The sequence below is a fragment of the Cygnus atratus genome, chromosome 2 (assembly GCF_013377495.2).
Source record: "Cygnus atratus isolate AKBS03 ecotype Queensland, Australia chromosome 2, CAtr_DNAZoo_HiC_assembly, whole genome shotgun sequence".
NCBI classification, from domain to species: Eukaryota; Metazoa; Chordata; class Aves; order Anseriformes; family Anatidae; genus Cygnus; species Cygnus atratus.
In genome coordinates, this window is record NC_066363.1 from 67,988,760 (window position 1) to 68,014,308 (window position 25,549).

Sequence of the window (25,549 nt, forward strand, 5' to 3'; positions counted from 1 at the left end):
GGAAAGACCTACTAAACCTCCAATAGTTTGGTATTTCACTGATGATCCATTATTAGTTTGCTTTGTAAGACTTGCTTTTCAGATGAATTGTTTTGAAAGCTTTTATACAAATGTTCAACTTCAAAACCTCTGAAGAGCATAAAGTAAACTTTTGTCTCCATATAGCAACTACAATATAGATATTATAGTCTCTTAAAAAATAAAAATGTTCTTGGAGCATTCATGTGGGCCACCTATCTGCTGGAGTAAGTTAAAGGCTTGTAAGGGTGAAGTTAACACCTTTGCCCAGTAAAAACATGCTGCTACAAATCATATGAAACCCAGCCTAATGGAAGACAATGAAAACATACTTTAATCTGAAGGCAGAAGGGCATTACCATTTCCTCCTCATATAACCAAAGGGAAATATTTTCAATCAACCTTGAAAATCAGTACCACTACAAAGATTTAAGTACAGCTGTTATTACAGAAGAGCTGCTGTACTGTAAAGCCCCTGCTTTACAGGTGCAGGACACAGGACACTATTTCACACAGTAGCTGATATGCTAAGTGCATTCACCACAGCAGAAACTAACTTGGGGACCCGTAATTTATTTCCATCCTTTGCAAAGTAAAGACTTGTCTGAAGCCATAGTACTCAAGAGAGAAGCCATGAAATCAGGTTTTCTAACTGATTTTTTTTTTTAATAAACTACAGAAGAACAAGATAACATTTCAACTGAAGTCATGACAGCTGCGTGCTTAAAAGCAGATACATACATGTCTCTGGATTTTTGTTTTTAGAAAAAAATGGTCATGTGAAAGCGGAAAGTAATGCACAGATTTCTATACATATTCAACTAATAGCAAACTAAAACAAACTAACAATCGGAAAAATGTTTTAACAATGATTTCAAATCTAGGAAGCCTTAAAATTTCAGTTCTAGGAACCCTTATGCTGAACAAGTTACATTTTTATACAACACTGAAATAAGTTCTATAAATTGAGGCACTAGAAACAAAACTTAAACAATAGCTCAAATGCAACTAAGGTGCAAACGGAACACGGAACAATCTACAGGCAATAGTGTACTAGAAATATAGAACTAAAATGGCTGAGTTAAACTTGCACTTGCTCACATCGACAGTGATATTAGTGGAAAACTGCTATTTTTTCCAATTAAGAGTAAAATCAGATTCTGATTGTTGATTCAAAACAGTTCCCTTCCTAGGCTTTTCTCATTGTCCTTGCTTGCCTCTTAAGTATTATTATTATGAAAAACATTGGAGATGTCCCTGTGCCACCCCATTCAGCCGTGGTTATAAAGAAATGCAAAGCACATTTCTTTGTGCACTGTTGCATCTATGGTGTTCGATTCACCTATTCCATCCTTCTCCCCTACATGATTGAGCTTCTACAGAGCTGGTAAATCTGTTTAGAATTAGATACTCATGTTCTGAGAGATGTTTACTTTTCTATTTACATTTTCTGTGGGGGACACGGAGCATTAAAGATGAGTAGCCTTCACAAAGTAATTGGAGTGATCACATAGCAAAAACTTGAGACAAAGAAAGAAGCTCACATGGATACGTATGTCGCTTTCTTTAAGCGGAAGAGTATTCAAGATCCAGTAAGGTTCACACCCAGATGCTACAGTAACTGGCACCCTCTAAACCTCCTACACTAAAGTATATCTTGCTATTTTAATCAGGCACTTAAAAAGAACAAAAAAAAACAAAGAAAAACAAAAGTAGTGACATTTAACATAGGTATTGTGATAGCTATTCTATATGGCCAGAACATCTTGTATGAAGCACTCAAGAAATTAACTGTCCCACCAAACTAAGGGCTACAGGAGGAGTGACTCCCCCACTACACAGCATATTTAAAAAAATATGAAAAGTTTAGCAAATATTTGGTAGAAGCCATTAGCCACAAGTTTATATTCTTCACTATCTTAATGCAAAACATAATGCAAGGTAGTCCCTTAAGAAAATGGATCCAAAAGTAAATATTCAGTGTGCTTTAATTTACAAGGTAATTTTTTCTACCATAAAAAAAAAGTCTCTCCACAGATAATAAGCTCCCTGAGGGAATGCACAAAGTTTTGAGCTCTTTACTAGGGAAAAAATATCATAAGAACAATTTGAAAAACTCCAACAATTAACAGCTGCCCTATGTTAATCAATTACACATTTTTGATTAACTTCTTTGAAAAACATGGGTTAAACCAACCAACCACCGGTCCTCTAAAAGGGATCTCGATCTCTCTTCTTTTAAAAAGTTTTGAGATCAGAGTAACTGTTCTTTTAAAGTGATAAAGAAATTTTTTTAGTCCAATACACTTCAAAAGGTACAGGATTCTACTCACAAGACTTCATCTACCAGTATCAAAATGGTTAGTTATAGACTCAAAAAAAAATAGAGGTTCAAGGAGAAGAGATGTAAATTCAGTTGTAAGGCTAAGCATTTGAGACGTTATTTTGGCATTACAGCCAAGTGTAAATCAAGGGACAAATGAAAGAGTCTAAAAACACACAAAATACAATTTAATGGTAATGAAAATGCCAAGTGTTTAAACCATTCTTACGTAATTTATTTTTTACTGATGATTTACAAGGCCTTGATTATTAGACAAAATAGCTTATTTTAATTAAACTCAAAAGATACAAACCAGTAAGAGTACAGAAGGAAATGCTATGTAGTTCCATAGAATATATAACACCCAGTGCAAGCACTGTTCCATTTTTCTCATCTAATCCATTTTTATAGGATTTTTGCAAAGAAACATTTTGGTCTAGCCAACATGTAGTGTACAATTTCAAACCACTGAATTAGGTTCTAGTTCTGGCATTACTCTACAGTCTGTACTGCTGCCACAGATCTTTGAGCGTTTCATGTAACCAAAAACTGATCTAGATATTTTTGAGCAGTTAACAATGAACAAGAGTTATAGACTGCCTACAGTTCAGTATCGTACATTAACTGAAGCTGAAGTTTTAGTATCCTTATTGCAATTTTCTCCCAAATTTTTAACAAGCAGAGCTTCTGTGCAGATCTATTATTGCTGAGGGTAATAAGGCTGTTGAGGAAAAGGGTATCCAGGTTGTTGAGGTGTTGGATATGGTGGTTGTCCAGGGTTCTGAAAGACAGGTGATGGCACATATGGCAGATTATACTGGCCATACATGTATGGATTATAGCCTACTGGCATCGGCATCTGGCAATACCTGTGTGAAGAAAAAAGCATGCTTTAGTTGCCAAACACTGATGACGCTAGTTTGCAAGTAATTTAACTCATCGATAGACAAAAAAAATGCAATCACTGCAAACGCTTTCTTTTCATACTACTCTGTGCAACAGAAAGTGTGGCAACTTTTAAAGACCAAACAAAGTATAATGCATGGAACATAAATGGAGACCGAAGGTAGAGCAAAGTAACTTGCTAGAACTAGAAGAACTGTTGCAAACTGATTCTCTTATGCTTAACATCATTGTACATATATTAACATTTTCATAGCCTGCTACTGAAAAAGATAGCAGCTGCCTCCAAATCCTTGTCCCGACTCCAAAAAAACGAAAAAGCATCAGAAGAAAGTACACTACTCAAATGCAATTAGTTCAATATACTTTAGCATCTTTAGCAAGATACCAGGATCTAAAAAATGATATGCCAACACTTAGGAGATAAACACCAACTAATTATGCAAGGGATGGCAACAGTCCACAAACCATTGTTAAGGAACTGCAGTCTTATCTCCTCCTTTTAAAAGGGGAAATGGAAAAAAAAGGAAAAACCCTGCAACCAAAATGAACCCCCCCACAAATACTGTCAGCAAATGATTCCAACAGGAATTACATAATTAAAACTAAGTAATCACCACGCCTCAAGAACACTAAACATATGTTCAATGATACAAAAACGATTTAAATATGTCACAAGTAAGAAATGAGTGCTTTTAGATTATGGGATAACACAACAGCGTAAGTACTCCAATAGCATACCCTGGGAAACCTGGATAAGTTGGGTAAGGAGGTCCCTGTGCCTGTGATGGTGCAGTGCTTGATGCACCGACTCCTGGAGCAGGAGCAACAGCAGGAGCTGCAGCTGGTCCAGATGGTGCTGATGCAGAAGGAGAACTGCTTGCCGCAGAAATCACCGGTGGTGGCGGCCGTGCTGGTGGCTGTGGTTTAGCACCCTAACAAAAGACAGTGAATTAAGTTGGAGCTTCTTTCAGGAAGTCACAGAATTAAAAGCTATGGTTATATGATTTACTTTTTTTTTTTTTTTTTTTAAAAAGAGATTCTATATTCCCCTTATATAGATAATAATGCATAGCATCTGGAAAGCAATGAACTTTCCATTTCAGATATACAATTATGAAAACCACTAACTCTCCATAAAGTTTTGAGACTTCTCCCTCTATTTCACTTCTACACTTTTCTAAATACACCAATACATTAAGGAATTATATAAACAAGGTATAGATCAGAGTTCCAGAGTATGAACCTTCTATTTCCAACCCACCAATTCTGTAGCATTTACTTACCACCATGGTTCTGGGTGCTGGAGTGGGAGTTGATGATGCAGCAGGCTTACTTCCTCCAGCCGGTGTGGTCTGATATGTAGGCAGAGGAATAGAGGGTGCACTGGGCTCCCTAGCAATGCTTTGCTGCAAATCCCTATTAAAAACAGACAAGCAAACATACAGCTTTATTTACAAATTGTTATACAATTCAGCAAGCTATATTAAGAAAAAGTGACAAACTAAATTTAATATTTAAAGCATAATCAGTGAGCTAGCTCAAACGATTTAGAGTATAAATCACTTTCATTATAGAAAATCCTCCAGCCAATCTTTGATTAAATGTTACATTTATTTTTCTAATAACATCTTTATGTTCCAGCTCAATACTAGATATAGATCACTACTCTTGGATATTACTTTGGTAAGATACAAGGAGGCTTTGGTGTCATGTGTTAGCTTCCATTAAATGGTGAACAGATTCTACAGTCAGCTTGTCATGAAAATTCTGAGGAAGCAGTTCTAAGTTACATATTCAGATGGATGGAGTATATTTCTCGATGCAAAAGATTTATAATTTGAGATTCGGCAGATTCCTCCAAAACACTTCAGGAAGCAGTTAAAGTTTCAAAAAACTTCGCATAAAAATATAGTAGACGAGATACATAGCAACATATAACAGCTGGAACTTCATACCTGGTATTCTGAAACGGAAGACAAGGGAGACTGACAAAGGCATACAGTCTAGTTAGCAACAAACTACAGGCTCCTATTATATAGCATGCAAAGGTGAGCTCCAGAGAAGAACAAAACTAGCAACTTTACTGTTAGGAAAAAAGAGAAGAGACAAACAAGAGCTCCAAGAAAACTGTCTTTGCAGTTATCCCTGCTGTATCACTAGGAAAAAGGAATGGTGAGAAAAAGCTGGAAATATTGTCTTCTCTCACTGTTACATACACGTATATCAAACTACTTGTTGCAGACAGTGGAATAACTATTCAATGCTGTTATTATCCTGAAACTATCAAAAACAATACCTACCGTCTTAGAAAAATAACTAAGGGAAGGAATTAGCAATTTTCTTCTTAAAACTAAGCTGCAAAGATTGGTGGCTTTCAGAATGAAGTCTATTTTGGCCAGCCAGCAACCAAGCACATCAAATGTAGAGCTTAAAACACTATTAAAACTGGTCATCCAATGGGCAGTCATGAAACAAGGTCTCCAGCGCTACATGAGATACCAGTTCACCAAATTCATTTTTGCTATGTCAAGACAGAAACCACAGCCAGTATTTTGATTTTAATGGAGCAGAAGGGCAGGTAGGGCACAGTGCACAACACATACCATTTCAGTCACTCAAAAACTGTAGGCTGAGCATACTGAGAAATACATTTGGTAGACATACTACAAATATCCCAAATCCGATCATTTCTGCAAACCTTGAGAGTTTCATGTCAGCGAACACTTAACACATGAGGAAGTAAAAGAGAGTATCATTGCAAGATTCAGCTGAATGTTATATCAACACTAAACCTACATCTTTAACACTGAATTCTAACATATTAGAGACGTGAAATATTCAGACCTAAGCCTCAGTTCAGCAGCTTACAGCTTCCAAACTTCATGTATGTAGGAAGGGAGGGGAAAAAAAAGAGGCGGAAGGGGTTGTATATGGTTGCCGAGTATTTATATACACAATAACCAAGTGATATAAAGCAATTCCAAAAACGATGAGGTTAGAAAAGGTAAAATTTGAGGGCTGAGCATTCACAACAAGGTACATGCACAGAACAGCTGCAGTTTCACCAATTTTACTAAAAACTAGCCCTTTTTATTAAAGGCTATGCGCTTTGCTGAAGAAAGCTGAAAATTGGAAAATGTGAGCCTTTTCAGTTATCCTTTCTTCTTACACCAAGTGCATAAAAATTACATTTGACGCATACTACACTAACTTGATCACATGCAAGGGACAACAGCAACAACTGTTCCCTTCAAAGGAAGGATAAAAACTACTTCCCTTTCTTCAGTAGCACAGGCAACCCACATAATCTAAATAATAACATAACAGACCAGATCAGACTACAGAGCAGAGACCAGTGTTTTTCCCTCCACCACACTGGGGGACACAGAAGGCAATTATATGCTGAAGCACTTAGATAACTTCTCAAACCAAGCTGACAGCAAGGGCAAGGTACAGAAATCAAAAGCTCCTCAAACAAAAGAATAAAATAAAATTACCACCAGACGCACACCAAAAAATGCAGTAGAGTAAAATATCATGGTAAGATGAAACATGTTCATGCTAAACTGTATATGGGAACAGGAGAACAGACTTCTAAGTAGCATTCACTATTTACATCTATTATTTTTGTAGGTTTTCAAGGGAAGGGAGAGTAGGGTTAACACACAAGGCAAAGAGGAAATAGTCAACACATTCTTCCTTTCTTGTGTCATCAAGTACCATAAAAAATTTGTCCAAGGATTACCTTCTGATAAATACTTAATTTCTACAATGCTTAAAGTATTTAAATCTTACTTGAGCAGTTCATCTCTTTCAGTCTTGCGAGCAAAGACGATGTCACTGCATTTGTTTTGGAATTTCAGAAGGATTTCTGTCAGCTCATTGTAAAACTAGTAAAGAAAAAATTAACATGCTCAATCAATACTTTCAGACTCCATGCTAGTGTATTTCTACATACTGACCCAGTTATAGGCATTACATTACTACATTGCCCAGAACCTGCCATTCCAGTAAAATTTGCTAGTGCCTTTGTATTCTTTTCCAAAGCAGATACTAGTCAGCTCTTGTCCTTACCTCTAATATTTTACAACTGCACATATTTATAAGATTAAAAACTACATACATAGTTCAAGACTGGAAAGTCTATTTAAAAACAGAACAAAACTTGGTCACTTAGTGAGGAACTATACGGATTTTTATTTTTTTGTAATTATTTTACTGCCTTCAGTCAGTTCCATGCATTCAATTTTCATTGACATTTCAAAGTTTTGTTTTCTTTTTTTCCTCTAGCGGACTACCAATTCAATAAATCAGTAAAAGCATTTAGTACTGAAGCAATAATAAGACACATTCCAGAAGCCCAGATCAAAAAAGCAAGTTAAATAAAACCCTCCTCATCTTTCCTCATGTATGCAGTAGCAGTATATAAAACACAGATTTGATAAACTGATTAATTATTATGAGAGAACAAATGAAAGAATTCTTCAGATAAAATGGCTTTTCTGGGTACTTCAGCATTAGTTACTCAGCTGTAATCAATACCTGTTCTGATTTTAATATAAATCACTCAGAAAAGCTTGATTTTCAGAGAGGAACAGTGTTTCACAGCTGTCAAAACAATCAAAATCCAAGCAACTCACTGTCCTCACTTCAGCAGTACAATCTTCAAAAATGTACCTCCTATCTAGCATTGACTATGACGTTTATTATGACTTTAGATTCACATCTCACTGTGTAAATAAAACGTTCTTCCAATTCGTTAAGAATTACTGTACCTTTGTGCCTTCTTTTAAATTGGCTACAAGTTCCACAAATTTGTCATTTGCCACAGCTAAGTTCTTCAAAACTTCTTCTCTTAAATTAGATTCATTGTTTGACTGTTTCATCTTTGAAAAATCTTGATGTGCATTCTTAAAAGGAAGAAGGGAAAAATGAGCAGTGATAATAATGCAGCCTGGTTCCATGTAAGATTCTGTATCTCCTGTTCTTGATTTTACTCGTGGCTTTTACCCCCTTTTCCCAACACCTTTATCACCTTCCAGCCACACACTGTACTTCCTGATACTTGTTAACTGCCAAGTGCAGTGGCTATTTCAGAATTAAACGTGTATTAATTGACAGTCAGGAGGTATCAACTAATTATCTGTTCTCTTTTGTTGACCTCCACCTAATTCTTTAGTTCTACTGTAGAGATTCCTTCAGAGAATATACTAATTAGGCTCTCTGCTGCACTATACTCCACTGATATTCATAAAATCATCTCAAAAGTTACAATTTTTTTTAGAAGCTCTACCTCAAATTTGGTTGACATTGTCAGTTTTCTGCTTCTGTCCTCTTAATAGCTTGCCAAGAGGCTCACTTGCATCTCATTTCTTTAGGAAAAAAACAGACTATTTCAGCTGCCAGAAGCAGCAATCAAACTTGTATTCCAGGACACTCAAACAGCAAAGTAAAATACTTCTAAAATCTTGATGGATATATGTTAAGAAACGTATGAATATAAAATCCTGGATAGAAGCAGTGTCCATATTGTCATTTAGAAACAATAACTCTTCAGAAAGGGAAAAATTAAGTGCAAGTTGTAGTCAGAAGTCACAAGTAACCCTGCACACAAATAGGCCCCGTCATCACTCAAACAATTATTCTTATTTGTCTAAGCACTAGGACCTACTCTTTTGCCAGGCGTTTCGGGTACCTGTCCCTAGTGTTACTGACAAATTAAGACTGAGATAAGTCACAGTATAAGAAATTTTCAATAATTTTTACTTCAAGCATTACAGATGCTGGAAGTCGAGCACACTGTAAATAACAATAAGAAATAAACCAAAACGTTCTTCAGAGACAGAAAATGTCTAACAGACAAAGACAGGTCGCTTGTTATCCCACAAATAACTATCAAGATGGGATGACAGGAGGAGGAAAAAAGATTAAACCAAACCAAAACTTCTTATGCACAGTTAAGTTTCTTCAAGGGCAAAACCATCTGCAGAATTGGGCCAAGAGAACTGACACTGGAGCTCTGGCAGAGTCTGCTAGAAATCTACATTTCTTTCCAGTGAATACTAAACCAAAACCCTGTATTTTTCTGTGATCAGAAGAATAAAGGAGTATCAATTGTTCTATGACAGTCATAAGCAAAATGGAGTAGAAAGCATATCTACAGAAAAAAAAGCTGTAGATTTCTACTGCACTGGAAATGTTGAGGAATTGCTGCTAGTTAGTTTGAGAGCAAAGACAACATACAGACAGGTTGTTGTACCTGAATGTTTTTGAGAAGTTCTTCCTGCTTTTTCAAGGACTCCTGCACTTTCTGTGTGTAACTTCCATAAACTCTGTCCAACTCAGTCACAGAGATAGCCTCCTCATTTATAGCACCATCTTGTGCAAGTGCAGCCAGGAATTTGCTCGTCATGTCAAAATTTACAGCTTTCATGTCATCTTCCAGTTGTTCTCTCTCCTTTTTAACTTCATCCAAACCAGCCAGCAAAGTTCTTAAGACATTAACGACCTAGGTAATAAAATTGTCAAGTTAATGAGTTCTGAAGAATTACTGCAAAAGTAAAAAAATCCATTATTAGTTTCTATCTTGCACTCCTCACAGATACTAGCAATAATACTGCATGCACTTCTGTTTACAAATGTTAAAGATGACATATTTTAAGGATTCATGACTAAAGACAAAATGCAAAGTAGCAAAGACCTTCAAGCATTCCTCAAGCTATATTCTCCTCTACAATATCTGCTTCCACTAATAACACTGAATTACTACAAATACAATGTTGTTGTTTTTTGTTTTGTTTGTTTTTTTGTTTTGTTTTCAAAAAAAAGATCAGGCATCTCATAATACTGTAAACATGGAAATCAAATACATTTACTTCAAACCAATTCCTATGAGAGAAGTTACAATATGAGCCAGGACTTCCTCAGAAAGCAAACTGGTGTAATTGCCTAATATTTTAAAATACTGGAAAACATTTATTTTTATTTTTTTAAATCTAATTGCCCCAAGAGCCTGAGCACTACTTTCTACCACCCTATACAAAGTATTAATCAAATACTGCTCCTTTTACAGTTGTTTGCTACCCAGTCTTGCTGTACTTAGCAACTGAACTTGCTTACATTACACATAAAATATACTCTAGCAGACTTTAAACAGAACAAGAAAGCAAGTTTTTTGGAAGTTCTAGTCACCCCCCTGCATCTATTGGGATAGAAACAATAGCAGTTAAGAATCAGCCTCCACATCAGTCAACTTGAGTGTACTTTGTTAGATGAGTAGCCCTTCTATCCAAAATGGAGAATAATTTCCATGCTTTACCTCACTTCCTTGTAATGTTTTTGCTGGGTTAGCAGAAGGAATAGCTGCATTGAGCTCTGCCTCTGGCTTACACAGAAGTGCAATTGTATCCCGGTGGGACTGATAGCATTCTCTAACTTGCCCATCTGCTTGCACAGCTTTATTCAAGATACAATGGAAATTGGCTCCCTCTGGTGGTGGGAAGAGAAAATAGGCGTTAACATTTCAAAACCCGTCTCACACCAGACCGGTTTTCAATGTTCTTCAGCAAGTCTTCATACATTTTTATGGACCAGCACATTAAATGTTTGTGTTAAGTCTTAACACCATAAGTTTCCTATACAAGCAGTGCTTAAGCAAAGCATCTCTATTATCCAGAGAGGCATATGACAGCATATTAATACACACTAGTTTGAGCCACTCAGATTTTAAAGCCTGTGCCTTCACTTTACTAAGACACTGGTACCAGTCCCTCGCTAGCTTCAAAACTAAAAAAAAATAACAAAATAAAAAAATATTAAGTACACAGAAAGCCTGATATGGTGATGATCGTAAGTAATTTAACTAACCATTGGAAAAAAGAAAAATCAATGACAAAAGAACACCTTAGGAAATACAAAAAAAAAAGATGTTAACTCACAAAGACGCACTAAACTAAAAGACCCACGTAAGTGGTAATTGAAACGAAGTTCTTAGGAGGGCAGCTATCTTTCATTATATACCATCTCTGAAACTTTAGCATTCACATGCACTCCATGGGTGCAAAAGCAGGAAACTCTCCACTATTGTAACAACCCTCAACTCCCAGTAATAGCACAGATTGCAACAAAGACGTTTTACCACACCCTCTCCTAAACTGTGATTTGTATCTTTAAAGACAGTATCACAACACTGAACACTACTTCAATTTACACAATGAAAATGAACATTTTTAGAACATTCCTAAGATCCAAGCCAAGAAATATTAACTTTACCTGCCCTTAAAGGCTTATAGAGTTCAATGGATGGTGTTCGCTGCCAGCGTTCTTTGAATTTTGTTCGGAGTTCATTATCTGTAGTTTCTTCTTCATCTAACAAACGTAGGGACTGCAAGAGTTAAAAGTGTTACATGCATTATAACCCCTTGTAAACATGAAATAGCTATAGTATATAGCTAGTGTAGAAAATACCACTGACACAAATATCTTGTATAAATTTAATTCGGCAAATAAAAGATATAGAAGACAAATGATTAAAATCTGTACAGAATGTTTCCCTGCCTCCCCCAACTTAATCTTAAAAAAGAAAATACTCATAAGTGAACATTCATATGTGACAGCCTGGTTTTGGCATGTGTGGACTAAACACTTAAACAGCATGTTTTTAAAGTACTATTACAAGCAGTATTTTTAGTGCTATTACAAGCACTGCGGTTTTAAAACGCTATTAAAGTCGCAAGCATTTTGTATAACCGTGCACTTTTTCTATTGCCACTTAGAGAAAACAAGTTGAGTGGTAGTGTGGTTTTTTTTTCCCCAAGAATGTCTTGAGTGTTAGCAGTTGCTGAGCTTACTTCATCTAAGATTTCTTTGTTCCTTTGTAGCAGCTCAGGCAAATCTTTGATCAGCTGATCAACAGTCTGAATTCCTCCCTGTTCAATCACAGACTTGGACTTGTTCAAAATGGACTGAGGAACAGTATCACCAGAAATATCTTCAATAGCAGCCGGAAGATTGAGGGAAGCCAACACACTGAAAAAGTCAACATGTTATACAGCAACTTGTGTGATGTGTTAGATACCTGTAATATACCCTGTAATAATATTGCTATCCAAATAAATGATCACACAGTCCATTATCAGAATGGACGCATTGTACAACATACACTTGGACAGAAAGGTCAAACTGAATACGTTAAACTTATTCCTAGAGTACACCTCTCCAAAAGCAAGTTTCAAAGCTCTTAAAAGCTAAACAAATCCTAGTCTTCTAGCTCTTACAAAAGTGGCAAACATTTTCAGTAATGACTATCTGATAAATAAATAACCAACTGCCTTGAGTTACGTTCCTATCTTTCAGGTCGGTAAGATTTTATTATTATTAAAGAACAAAATCTTGGGGGAAAAATACCATGTAGCGTAGTGGATCACTGGTTCAATCAAGCTGACCACTGAAACATGAAAATCCCTGTAGATTAATGGTAGTGGAACTCTTTCTGAGCAAATGTCAGATTCCTAAAAAACTGATGAAAGGCTGAAGAAAATGAAATACCGTTTCTTCTTCAGATGCATTCAAGTAGTTCTAAACACCACTATAGACCTCAAATTTGCCAGCCTACTACACAGGAATAAAAAACTTTACTGTAATCTGGATGCTGACAGGCTGCAAGGGAACTAGTATTGAGAGGCTGTTCCATAACTCAACTTGATAAAGTTAACAAGAAGCCATACTTACCCATTTGCCAAAGTTGTGGCTTCTCTCATCTGGGCTATTAGCCTGTTTACTAGATCTGCCTTTCTCTGGTTATAAACACTCACAGATTGCTGAACTTGCAATGGAACCATCTTCTCAAACAGGTCTACAAGGGAAGGAGCATAAATTACTGCAATTGCACTGTGAAAGCAAAAGGATACAAACATCTTCATGGCTCTTTAGTACAGGTTACAATACAGAGACCGATCTACACAGTGTAAGATACTTCTCCTCTGCTCCCCAGGATGTGTTAAAAATAAATCTATTTCTACAGTTCTCTAGTTTAATGTAGTGGATATTTCTACAGGTCTTTACCTAATATATTTAGATTTCCATCTGAGGCAGAAATTGAGTTGAAGTAATTTAAAAGCATTACATTGAGAACATCTGTATGACTACAAGTCATATCTTCCTTAAGGCTCTTTTTAAAAGGAAAAAAAAGGAGAAAGACAAGAGCAGATTATTTTTCAGAACTTTCCTGTTCAGACAACGAACTGATATTTTGGAGCTTTACGAAGGCCAGCAACTAGATTAGTGAAGATTATATGATTTGATACTTATCCCCTACATTAGTGTTCTTTCTGAAGTTAAGAAAGATTGGTTTAATATAGAAGAACAGCAGCTGAGAAAAATCTGAGAATATCTTAAAGATAGCATTGCAGATAATGACTTTCAACCTGTGGTTTAATCTCCTAGTATGTTGGTCATCAAGCAGTAAAACAACAAATTAGAAAAAATGACACTTTCAAAACTGTGGTAAACTTCATAGATTCAGAAGTAAACATTTGCATTTTCATGGCACAGAGGAGCACTGGTAACCATGTGCGTTTCACAAGATAGCAATTACGCCAAGCTTCACACACTTTGCTTACCCATGAATTTCTGACTGAGGGGAACAACAACTGGAGTAGACTTCACAAGGCTAGCTTTTCCAATGGGCTCCAAGTCTTTCAGGTCAGGAACACGGTCATGATAAATGAAGTCATTGTCTTTTTTGGCAGCTGTAAGTGCACGGTTGATTTTGTCAACCAAATCTTTAACATTTATGTATTCATCATAACGAGATACCACTGTTTTAACCAAGTCTGCTGCATGCTAGAAAATAAAAAACACAGTTAAAATTAAAACAGTGTTTTCTCTCTCTCTCCATTATATTTATTTAGGAAAACAGATGAGTATCCCAGTTAGCCAAGTGACTTTACTTCCAAAGCATTTGGTTGATATTCTTCTTTTCCATAAATGATGGGGAAGATATATTTTTGGGTATCAAAATTGAAAAAATAATTTACTAATTATAATAGTTTTGTGGAAAAAAAGATAGTGGGCAAGGGCAAGTTAATATCCCACAATAGTTTCACTATGAGTCCCCAAAACAAAAAAGAAGCAAACATAGGTTAGAGGCAGTAACACCACGAAAACCCATTCTCAAAAAAAGTCATGTCATTTTCATATTCATTTATGAAACCAACAGCTCGTTTTTGCAGATAAGGTTCAAATCTTGCTCGCTTGCTCACATGCACAGAAGAGGCAAGAACAGAGTCCTGGTTTTCACACCTGCTACCAACACCTAATCTCAAACTCAAAAGCTGCAGAAAAGTGTTGTTGAAATCCTACTGCACATTAAAATAAAATACAAGGTCCGATGTTTTTTCACTCCCATTTGCTGCATCTACATACAACCCTGATGTATCTGGCTTTCCTACATCCAATTTATTTTCAGAGTGATGCAGGACAACACCATCCTTAGATTGTATCTGTTTCATCCTGATCACATTTGTGTTCCAAATACATAAAAACAAAACATGTAAGAGGCAATTTTAGTCAAAATTTATGTAAACTCACACCAGTTCAAGAACTCAAGGTTCTGAGGATTGAGAAGTGGAACCTAAGAGATATTAGAAATATATTTGAAGTTTGCTGACATTTTTTCTACTTTCCATTGTGCCAAAAAGCACTCAACAGCAGTTCTGTTCTTTTCTCCCTCCTTCCCCCCTCAATACTATAAGTCTAATTAGCATTTGCAAGAAACAGTGTGACAGGAGAAGATACAGGAGTGTGTCATACATACTTTAATTTGGAAGCCTACAACAATTGTTCTTACCCCACCCCCTGACTAATCCATCTTTGATCTAGTTGGATTTGATCTAGTTGGATCTAGGAAAATAAAAAGTATTACTTTATTTCACCTGAATTTCTCAGAGCAGCTCATCAGGAAGGATACTAGATCTCTCGTCTACTTTAATTATGGAAGCAGCACTGTGATAACTACGGAGAACAGGATTTAAGTTTTACTTTACTAAATGTATTCAAATAAAAAGAGAGGACTAACTTCTGACTACACGCCATTCATGACAGTGCTAAAATAGACAATGACATATTTCTCTTCAGAATTTACTAAAAAAATCTTAACTACTCAGCATGAAGGGATACTTCCTATAACAGAGGATTATGTGGGCTGAACATAAAAAGGCATTAATAGTCCATTACAGTGATATCCTAGAGAAAGAGCTCTGCTAGACAGATTTAAAACTCAAGAGTAAACAACAGGTATATATCTTCATCCATTACCCAGTAACAGTCATAGTATTTGCTATTAGAAGTTCATATAGGCACTTAATTGTTACACGAACATGCAAAAAAAAAATCAAGCTCCATCCAGAAGCAAGCAATAAATGCCTAACAGTAACTTTTAAAATGTCAACGTGATAATCCTACATCTCAAAACTTCCCTTGTGCTTTTCAAAAATAATGAAGATTTAAATTGGGGTTACAGGAAAGGATTTAAGTACAGAATAAGAAAATTTTCATTTATTTTAATAAAATTACTTAGGAACATTTATTAGCAAATCTGTCATGTCAACTATTCTGAGATAAGCGTATGTAAATACAAAAACACAGACTTAATGTGTCAAGCAGTATCAAACTGTCCAAAAATCATTAAAGTGCAGAGACATTTATCTTGGCAGCTGCTAGTAATTTGATTCACTTGATAAACATGACTTAATTTTTTCTTCCAAAAAATACTAGAAAACAAGTATACATTTTACACACCTGTAACCTCCCAATCTCTTCACCAAATTTCTTCTGCTGTTTCGCCAGGATAGATTGATGGTATTCTGCATTGGCCTGCATAATGCAGTGCTTTGCAGCCAGAACAGGAAACACCTCCTGGAAATAAAAATACTGACCAGGGGAAAGTCCAACCACATAAATCACCACAGACAACATGGGATGCAGGAAGAAAAAGGAAGAAAAGGAAATTAGAATCACCCAATTAATGGTTTAGATAGGTTAAAATATTAGAGGTAAATGTCAGAGAACATGCGACTTAGCATGGATTGAATCCAGATTTTTTTTAAAAAATCCGTTGCTGCAAAACTCTTAATGGCTATTATATTAGATGAACTACAATTTAAATTCAAGCCATGGAGTCACAACATTTACTCCAAAGATTAGAAACGCATGCACATGTTAGAAAGGATAGTTACCAGAACATACCCAAACACCCCCAAGACAAAGCCAAGACAGTGTTCTTAAAAGAAGGGAGAAAGGGGAGGGAAGAAAACAGGTATTTTTTATTTAACGAAGCAATTACACTTGTAACAGCAGAAGGCTATCAAGAAAATAACTCCAGAATCATGAAAACAAATAACAAATAAAAGGACCAAAAATATTGAGATGTAAGCCATTAAAAAGTCACTTTTAGACTTTTATATAAATGCACTTATCTTCACAGAAGTACCAACCAAGACATGAAGAAAACATTATACTGCTCCCCACAGCATTAGACATGGTCTTTGATCAAGGATTTGGCCTTACTGTTTTATTTCTTAAATCAAGGAGCACTGGAAAAGCAGAGTGATGTTTTAAAGAACTCAGTACATAACTGCTTCTTCACATTTGTGCAACCTCACTGCCTCCACCAGAAATGAAAAGAGGACTAATTTTAAAGAGAAGCAGCCAGGGAGGCTGGTTGCAACTGGAGACTGACACATCAAGTCACCTTCTATTTCACACTCCTAACTAAACAGGTAAGGGCTCTCAGAGCTGATGTTAACTCACAGAAACAGCAAACCTTATTATGTTATTTCAAATAATCAATTCACAAATTACTGTACAACTGGAACAGGCAGCAGATCTATTGTTTAGAGAGATTCACGAGCACAAAAGACAAAGCAATAACTTCATTCAATCTCATCACCCCTCAGAATTCAATTACAACCACAGTACCTAAGCAAGAAATTGGCCCAATCTGTAAAATGCCAGTGAACGTACAAGAGGAAATACATGCACACACAAAAGAACCCAAAGTTGCAGCCAGGTAAAATATCTATTTAAAGTTAAATTAGGCTTTATTTTTTCCCAAAATATATGTTAAAAAAATCACTGTCTGGCCTACAGCAAAGGCATTTCTGTGGGATTTATTGCTTAAAAATAAAAATACGTACTACTTTTACTTTAGTACAGTAGCACTTACAGTTTGTGTGGCTATCAAGATTCTATTTTACAGTACAACAAAAGAAAAAAATGACCTGATTTTTTTCCAGAGAAAATAATTGCCAAAGTATTTACTAAAGAGACTTATCCGGCTAAGAACATACATCAACTTGAAGGACCAGACCTTGACCTTTTTCATTTATCCCTAGTCAAAATATTTCCACTAAGTTTTCTAGTAGGGAAGGCATTATTTTTTTGCTTTGTTTTAGTAAATCTAGTATATTTCACATTTGTAACAAGACCAACCACTAAAAGCTGGAATGGTTATTTTAGAGTTCTGAAACTATCAATGAACAAGAAATAATTGAACATCAGCAGTGTGGGATGCTTCCCACAGATATTCAGCCAAAAAGCACTGTGTAAACCAATCTCCTACTTTGCTTGATATAACTGTCAAGAGTCAATATCAAAAAATAAGTACATTTTATCCAAATTTAAAGTAACTCACACTGCACAAAAGAATTTCCACTGTCTTATGATTTCTACTGTCTTATGATGAATATCATGCGTAAAGCCTTCTTCACTTGCTCATTCTTAAAGTACCGGTTATTTAGTATATATTCAAAGTATGGAAAAAAATCTTCCTGTATCTGCCAAAAATCAAAGCCACTCACACAGTCAAGCCTAAACAGAGATAACTTACAAATATCAAAATTGTTTTGGGGTGGAAGAAGAGGAGATGGTAGGGAAGCAGACAGAGGAGACACTTTCAGCCATATTTTACATTAACAGATAGGTGATCAATGATACCATATTCATCCTGTCACCAAAGACAACAAATTTCAAATGAAAACTTGGACACTAGAAGCTGATTAAGCCCCATTAGGAAGTGTTAGTTTGAAAAACAGATTTAGTGTATTAAGAAGTGTATTTAGTGTATTAAGAAGGCATCCCTAAACACATCAACTATCCCAAGATCCCTTTAAGCAAACGTGTCACAAGTAAACACATCACTTTTTTTTTTAATTGCTTAAAAAACAGTATTTTTCCTCCTAGATTCTTCACTGTTTTTTAAGGTACAGGTTCAAATACAACATAAATGTAGCAACGACAGTCAACTTTTCTTGAGGATAACATTTTACATGTTCGTCATCAAGCATGTTGTGAACAACAGCAGATCCCATGTTATTTCTATGAGGGTTACTAACCTTGGGCAGAGTATCTTTATATTGACATTGTTTGTAAGCATCGCCATAATAATCTGCAGCTTGATTAGCTAGTTTAGCTATGATACCGTCTTTCATTTTATCTGGGGTTGGAGAAGAAAAAACAACGATTATGATCATCATCAGTTTTTGAAGATGACATAATTTACCTGTTTATTTTTAAGCAGCAACTGTATTGCAAGGGTATAATTTTACAAGGGTGGGATCCCGTTCTTCTCTCGATATCCAGCTGCAGCTTCCCGATTTTTTCACTTCAGTCAGGAAGCTGCAAGTTCAGTCAGTCCTAAGAGAAATCTTTCAGAAGCTGCTAGCATTTATGCAGGATTAAGAGTGATGCCTCACCTCGTACCAAGGACAGGCTGCCAGTAACAGACACAGTTCCACTCTAGCTTTGGCAGCTCCTTCTCAGACCTTTCCTTGTGCCAGCACATGCATTTGTGCAGTCACTCACAAAGAATTTAGCCAAAATATAGCCAGAAAAAATATATTCAATTTTCAGCAGGATCTGTTCCCTAATCAAACTCAATGTCAAGACTCAAAAACTTGAAGTGCAGCAGAAGAGAAAAGAGACCGGTCCTTTCCATAGCAGCCCATACTGAAGTCAACTTACAGCAAATATAGAAAGCATTCTTAAACATCAGTAACCACAGTTCCTCCAACTGGCACCCACTACTTCACAGCAGAGCCACATCCTCAGCAGCATTCCCTGCCTCTTGTTCTCACCCTGTTCCTAAAGCTAGAACTGTTAAAATGGGAACATATTATCTATTTTCATCTCCATTCATAATGGCCTCTGGCCTACCCCAGCAATTCAGCCTCCACAGACAAGGCAGGCAATCAATGCAAGTGTTGGCCATCTAAATAGCTGCTCTTACAAACGAGCATTCCCTGATTCAGGTGATTTTTATATACTGCCAGACTGATAGGCATTAGTAGGATGTATGGAAGGGGGGATTAAGAAGCCTGCAGGGCATACTTACTCAGTAAAATCAAATCCCAAGTGGGCTGCTCATTCCAGCCCCCACACACATCTACAACACTGCAGATATGAGCTATGATGTATCTATGTTCTATGATAGAAATGTACTTAAGATATGCCAAACAGATCTTTTCACCGTGGAACACGATTCAGACATATGGAGAGAAAGGAATTGGCAACTAACTTTTTTGTTAAAGTGTTTCTCTCCAGTACACTAAATATTTAATAAAAACAAAACACCTAAATAGAACATCCTTGTAGCCCCATCTAGTGTGTGAGTGTGTGCTAGTTACATATTCTTTCACAGAGCCTCAGCTTAAACAGGAAAAAAAATATTAGTACATTAGCCACATTAACAACAGAAACATTAGAGATTCATTTGTCCATGTAAACAGTTTGGAATAGATCCTTCACCATTAGAGGCTTTTGTTTTCACTCACATATCCTTAAAATATCAAAGCTACTATGCAAGCCTAGAGATGGAAGAGCAAACATTCGGACTTCAAGACACTTAAAACGTTAAGTTCTTCAGAAACTCTGGAACTAATCTGTAGTTCTGCAATGAAGTTTGACTTTGCAGACCAATTTGTTTTTAGTCAAACAATTTTGCTTTCAATTTGTGAATAAACTCAGTTCCACCAGAACCAACAAGATCAGCTGGGTAAGGCTGCTAAACAGACTGTCTCATGCTAGACAAAAAAAACAGAAAAATTGCATGTAATGCAAATCGTCAGTGCAGCAAGAAACTGAATTTGAGTTTTGAGACCAAGTCGTGGACTTATGTAAAAGCAATGTTCAAATATCCAGAGACCAAAATACTGCTAAACAGCCTAATAAAGAACATAATCATGGTTTATCATTTAGCTGAAGGACATTAATTTCTGGTTAAGATTCTTTTAAGATTAAGACAGTACGGCTATGAGGCTTTTGAGAAATCTTCCCTGTGAAGAAGCATACAAGGTAAGATAAACATTGCCTTCCTCCACTGTACTGCAAACAATAGGGTGGAGAGCAGGGGTAGGAGGTGTGAGCATCACATCTGACCTTTAGGTCCTTAGTTTTACTTTTGGACACCTTTAAGTTCTAGATGTACAGCTTGTTGCAAGAGAGGGGTGCAGAAAAGCAAGAAAATCTAGTACTGAAGATGGTCCTGTTCCACAGGAAAGTTCCTGGAAGCATATGTTCTTCAATAACTGCATGAAAATACGCTGCTGCTGAATGAGTATTTCATAATCAGCCTTTAACGGTTAGGGACCCAATTTTTGTTCTACCTGCAGAATTTCACTTTCAGAGACAAACTGGGCATTCTCAAAGTTAAACAAGGTCAAAGAGTTCCCCTCTTAAATATGAGGGGCAATGGAACAATTTAATTCCACTAAGCTCCTAGGAAATGTCCTTTGCTTCCCCGTACAGTCATTTCTCTAAATTCTCATGAAATCATTCCCCATGTATACGAGGGGAGTAGTGGTAAAGCTCCTGTGCACTATTTCTAGTGCTCTTGGTTCTTTTAGATGATGATTTCAGTTTTCAACAAGGAAAAATATGTAAACCAACAAAATCCTTTGTAAAGCAAGGCTAATTGTTTTGAACACAAGAAGAAAGGAAAAACAAATGGAACAAATGCACTGTCAAATGAACCTTAGACAAATTCTAAAATGACATCTGTAGTTTGTGTTTAATGACCTGCATTTGCAGGTGGGCATGGTGTGGAAATCCGTAATGGGAAAAATAAAAACATTTGAAATGCCATTTACCAGCTCTTAGTAACATAATATGCTTTTAAATTTTTATGGAAGTTGCAATGAGCACTTAAATATTTAACCCAACCATTAAAGTATACCTCTTGTTGCTTTCAAAAAAAACACTTCTTGGGCTTGAGCCAACATAATAAGACTGAGAGTTCCAACTGTGTCTGGAGAGATGTCCACTGTAGGTTCTCGATTCAATGCTGACAGAACAGTGTCTTTAATGTGTTGGAAAGCACCACTTGCAAACTAAACAAAAGAAAACAATATATTATCCTTCACATTCTCAAACGGATTTTTACCTTTGCAAATATAATACATAAAATAATTTCAAAAAATAGAACTTGTTCAGTATCCCATTTACTGTTTAGCTACCAAAAAAATTCCTTGCAATTTCTTGTTCTTGAAGTTAACTTGCACTGACACATTTATCAAGGCAGACTACAAGTAAAAGCATTCTGGCTATGGCTAATCGTGTAAGAATGGGAAAAATGTATTGCATTTTACCACGAAGAATACAAGAGATTATTGCTGTAAAACTTGTTAAGAATATTATAGCCAAAGTCACTAAATCTTAAGCTGAATGTTGTTAGTTACCAACGCTCCTGGGGGGAAGGGGCAGAGGGGAGCTGTTATGCAATTAAATCCTTCAAAACTAGCAAATATGCACAAGCCAACACCAGGCAATTCGTCAACCTACCTTTGTAATTAAGGGAAAAACAACACATGCAGCTATAAAATTGATGTTCTAAGATGAATAATAGAATTCAAAAGCATAAGCAGGGGGCCTCTGTACCTGATAGTGTTTGGCTGCAGCTTTCAGTCCCTCATCATTATCTAGATTCTGTTCTGCTGCAATCTGGCTTGCCAATGCTCCACAGTTGAACAAAACACAAGTCTTCTCATACCCCAAACTCGCCAGAGCTGCAATCAAGAGAGACAGTTACCCACACTGTTAAGAAAATAATCCTCAGTACTTTAGCATCCTGCAGAGGAAACCACAGTTTCAAACCAAAAAATAAAGCAAATCATAATGAAGTTTTAAAGTTGAAGTCCTCTTTAGTCTGAAGGCTGAACAGAGCCTTGTTTAATACTTCCACTAAATGTTTCTAAGTGAGGAACTATAAAGACCATAGTATAAAGATCTACACAGTACACGAAATAATCTGAAAATCTCTTTTGAAGTGTCTTTTCCAATTTTTTTCTGAAAAAAAAAAAAAAAACATCTTGTAGAGGTTACACATCATTCAAAAGACTAAAACAAAGAAATATGATTTCAAAGTTTCTGAAGTGCAAAAATACTTTATATCTAGAATTATTTTATACTTTGGACTGCTTTTCAAGTGTGATTTACTACAGTGAGAACAGCTGTTTAGCAATATTGCTTTTCCTCAGACTCATCTGTTTATAGTTCTACCTATTAACTTAAGCCAACGTATTTCAGATTACATGCCATGATGTGAACTGGGTCACTTTTCAAGCAGTCACAGCATCTGTGATGGGCTGGATGGGCTTTAAGGTCCCTTCCAACCCAAACCATTTTATGATTATCCAGAAGAACTTTCTAGAAGAGTTAAGAAAATAGAGCAAGGAAATATGTGCAGCATTTGCTTACATATAGGGATGTGGTATATTGTTCTGCATATAGTTCACCCAAGCATGGCTGTAGCACCTGTATTCAGAACATGGAAGTTGCATAGATTTTCAGTAGTTGCTAACAGAAAACTATATGCAGGATACAAAAAACTTTTTTTTTTAAAAAAAAGTATTGCAACAGATTTTTCAGGCTTTGTCTACAGCTTCAAAATTGCAGTGGTCATCTTGCAACATCAGCCATGATGAACACTTAGGTATAAATAGAAACATTAGAGAATGATGATAACTGGACAGCTTTACACTTAATTCAAAAGCATTTAGTCTTAGTTTCTGCATTGGCAAGTGTTCCAAATCCATTTTATGACCCAAAAATTGCAGTGCAGAATTGTCCCTATGCAAGTAAAATGAAACAGACTCTAACTCCTTACATTTGCAGAAAACAAATATAATTTATTTTTTTAAGTGTTCAAATCTGTTTGAAAACATTTTATAAATTAATAGAAGAATCATTTCAGTGCATTGGCTGGCAGGTCCTTCTAGTCTCTTGAAGATCATGTGACATCCAATTATGTTACTGAAGCCAGATAAACGCTCTTCTTCTGGAGGGGACTTGCTTCACTTAAACATTGCACTTTTCAAGAGGATCTGACTCATATAAAGCAATTAAGAGATGGCTTACCAAAAGCCTACCTTTGAAACAATGTCATCTTGAATCGGTTTCACTAAAGTCAGCTGGGGGTGTCCAAGGAACAGAAGTGATTTATCTCTTAGTAACGTAGCTGGACTCGTGGAAAGTTATACTGATAATACTAGAAAGACTATTAACCTTTCAGCTATAAAAAAATACTCTCAAATTTTATCATTAACTCTTGCATTCTCAGTGTGATTACATACCCAGTTTGACAGAGCCTCCAAAAAGCGATCCTTTATCAAAAGCATCTTTCCACGTAAACGTTACACAGACCTGAAAGTCGTGAAAAACATCTTTATTTCTAAAATAAACAATGGAGTCTTCAGAAAACATCCCAAATTTACATACTAATCCTTTTTAATTCTAACAATATAAAACATTTAATTCACCTGTGACATTACCAACATTGAAGTGTCAGAAAATCATCAAGAGTTACTTAAAAAATTATATTTTTTTCCTTCCTGTTAATTCTTTTCAAATCTTTTTTTAAAGCAAGCAAGATAAATTCTCAAAATAGACCTTCAGCTCCATTCCTCCTCTGAGTGAGGGACAAATTTATTTCCAAACTAAGATATTCTTCTCACATGAAGTCTGACAGACAGGTATGGTGGTCACAGTTAAAGGAAACTACCCAACCAGGCAGTTTCCACTGTACCAAACTACTAGCATACTTGGAACTTCTTTTTAATACAATATTTATAACATGATATTAAGAGTGAATTCAATAGCAGCATTGCCAGGAAATGCACTCAGGGAAGAGAAAGCAGGTAAAAAGTGTTTTATATTACACTTCTAGCATACATTCCACAGACAATGCAAATACTTCACAGAACCTGCTTTGAAGTTCCGCAATTTGATTCAGCTGATAAAACTGGTTGTAGGCCACAGGTATCAGCCCAGGAAAGATAACAAAATCCCTCATTTTAAAATGCCCTCGGAGAATAACTTGAGAGCACACAGTACTGTTCAGTAATATTTTCCTCCAGAAGAAATGCCTGTTCAGGAATTTCTAGTCCCAACTGTTCATTCCTGCTTCCACTGACTACTTCAATTTGATAGAACAGTTTACAGATCTGCAAATCTTGTTCCTAAAGTTTCCCAGTTCTCCACATCTCAGAGTTAGCAGAGCACCACATCAAAACATTTGCACATTAAAACCAAAGTGTAGGTGGGCTTTACTTCACAAACAAGTGAAGGCAGCTACACAGAAAACTCAAATCAGTTTGAATTGCATCAAAACCACTCCCTTGTAATCCCCTAAGTCTGAAAGAAATGTTTAAATTATAACCTTGCCATTCAAATATCATCTGCCAAAGAAATTGAAATTCTGTCCTACTTGTAAATGCCTCCAAAGAAAATCTACATCCCCCCCCCGCCCCCCAAAAAAATATAGGAGCCTGAAGATTTATTTCAGTCTCCACTTGAGGAAAGAAATTTTCTTAAGCTGAATTCATCCTCAAAACCATAGAATTCTAAAGAATGTGTTAGGGGAAGAAAAAACAATTAACACATCTATAGAGAAACTACGTAATTTATAGATGCAGAGGCAGAAAAATAGTAGTAAACCAGTGGGTTTACTGTTATTGCTATGAATGAAACATCTGTTCTACCTCAAAAAACAAACATCATATTCCATCCCTTACTAACTAAAGCTTTTCCCATATAAATTATGTTTTTAAAAAAGCATTTATAACATAGTCTGAAATAGACTTCTTGGGAAAAGGAAAGGAGTTGGAAGAGGAATATTTTGGCAAAGCACACTATCTAATTTAGACCACGATAACCACCAGCCAACAGCAGAACTTTTCTGAATCTTTAATATGAAGGCAATCCTGACCACTAGAGGTGAAATTTCAGTGTAGACTATTTGTGAGTACAGAC

The 25,549-nt window shown here is 36.1% G+C and overlaps 1 protein-coding gene across 2 annotated transcripts in view; it reads right to left on the reverse strand.

The window, feature by feature from the left end:
• Positions 1-2,508: 2,508 nt before the first annotated feature.
• The window catches only part of PDCD6IP (programmed cell death 6 interacting protein), a 29,510-nt gene continuing 6,469 nt past the window's right edge, over positions 2,509-25,549 (reverse strand). Inside the window, exons 3-18 of one of the 2 annotated variants that reach the window (XM_035560255.2) lie at positions 23,872-23,941; positions 22,178-22,305; positions 21,477-21,630; positions 18,640-18,740; positions 16,046-16,162; positions 13,867-14,089; positions 12,977-13,100; positions 12,097-12,274; positions 11,519-11,630; positions 10,566-10,735; positions 9,507-9,755; positions 8,023-8,157; positions 7,043-7,137; positions 4,531-4,663; positions 3,986-4,179; positions 2,509-3,210 (exon numbers count right to left, since the gene is read on the reverse strand). In XM_035560255.2, the coding sequence (XP_035416148.1) occupies positions 3,042-3,210; positions 3,986-4,179; positions 4,531-4,663; positions 7,043-7,137; positions 8,023-8,157; positions 9,507-9,755; positions 10,566-10,735; positions 11,519-11,630; positions 12,097-12,274; positions 12,977-13,100; positions 13,867-14,089; positions 16,046-16,162; positions 18,640-18,740; positions 21,477-21,630; positions 22,178-22,305; positions 23,872-23,941 (2,352 nt within the window). In that variant the 3' untranslated portion in view covers positions 2,509-3,041. Of the gene's footprint in view, positions 3,211-3,985; positions 4,180-4,530; positions 4,664-7,042; positions 7,138-8,022; positions 8,158-9,506; positions 9,756-10,565; positions 10,736-11,518; positions 11,631-12,096; positions 12,275-12,976; positions 13,101-13,866; positions 14,090-16,045; positions 16,178-18,639; positions 18,741-21,476; positions 21,631-22,177; positions 22,306-23,871; positions 23,942-25,549 lie in introns of both variants that reach the window. The other variant, XM_050708881.1, reaches the window with a different exon arrangement.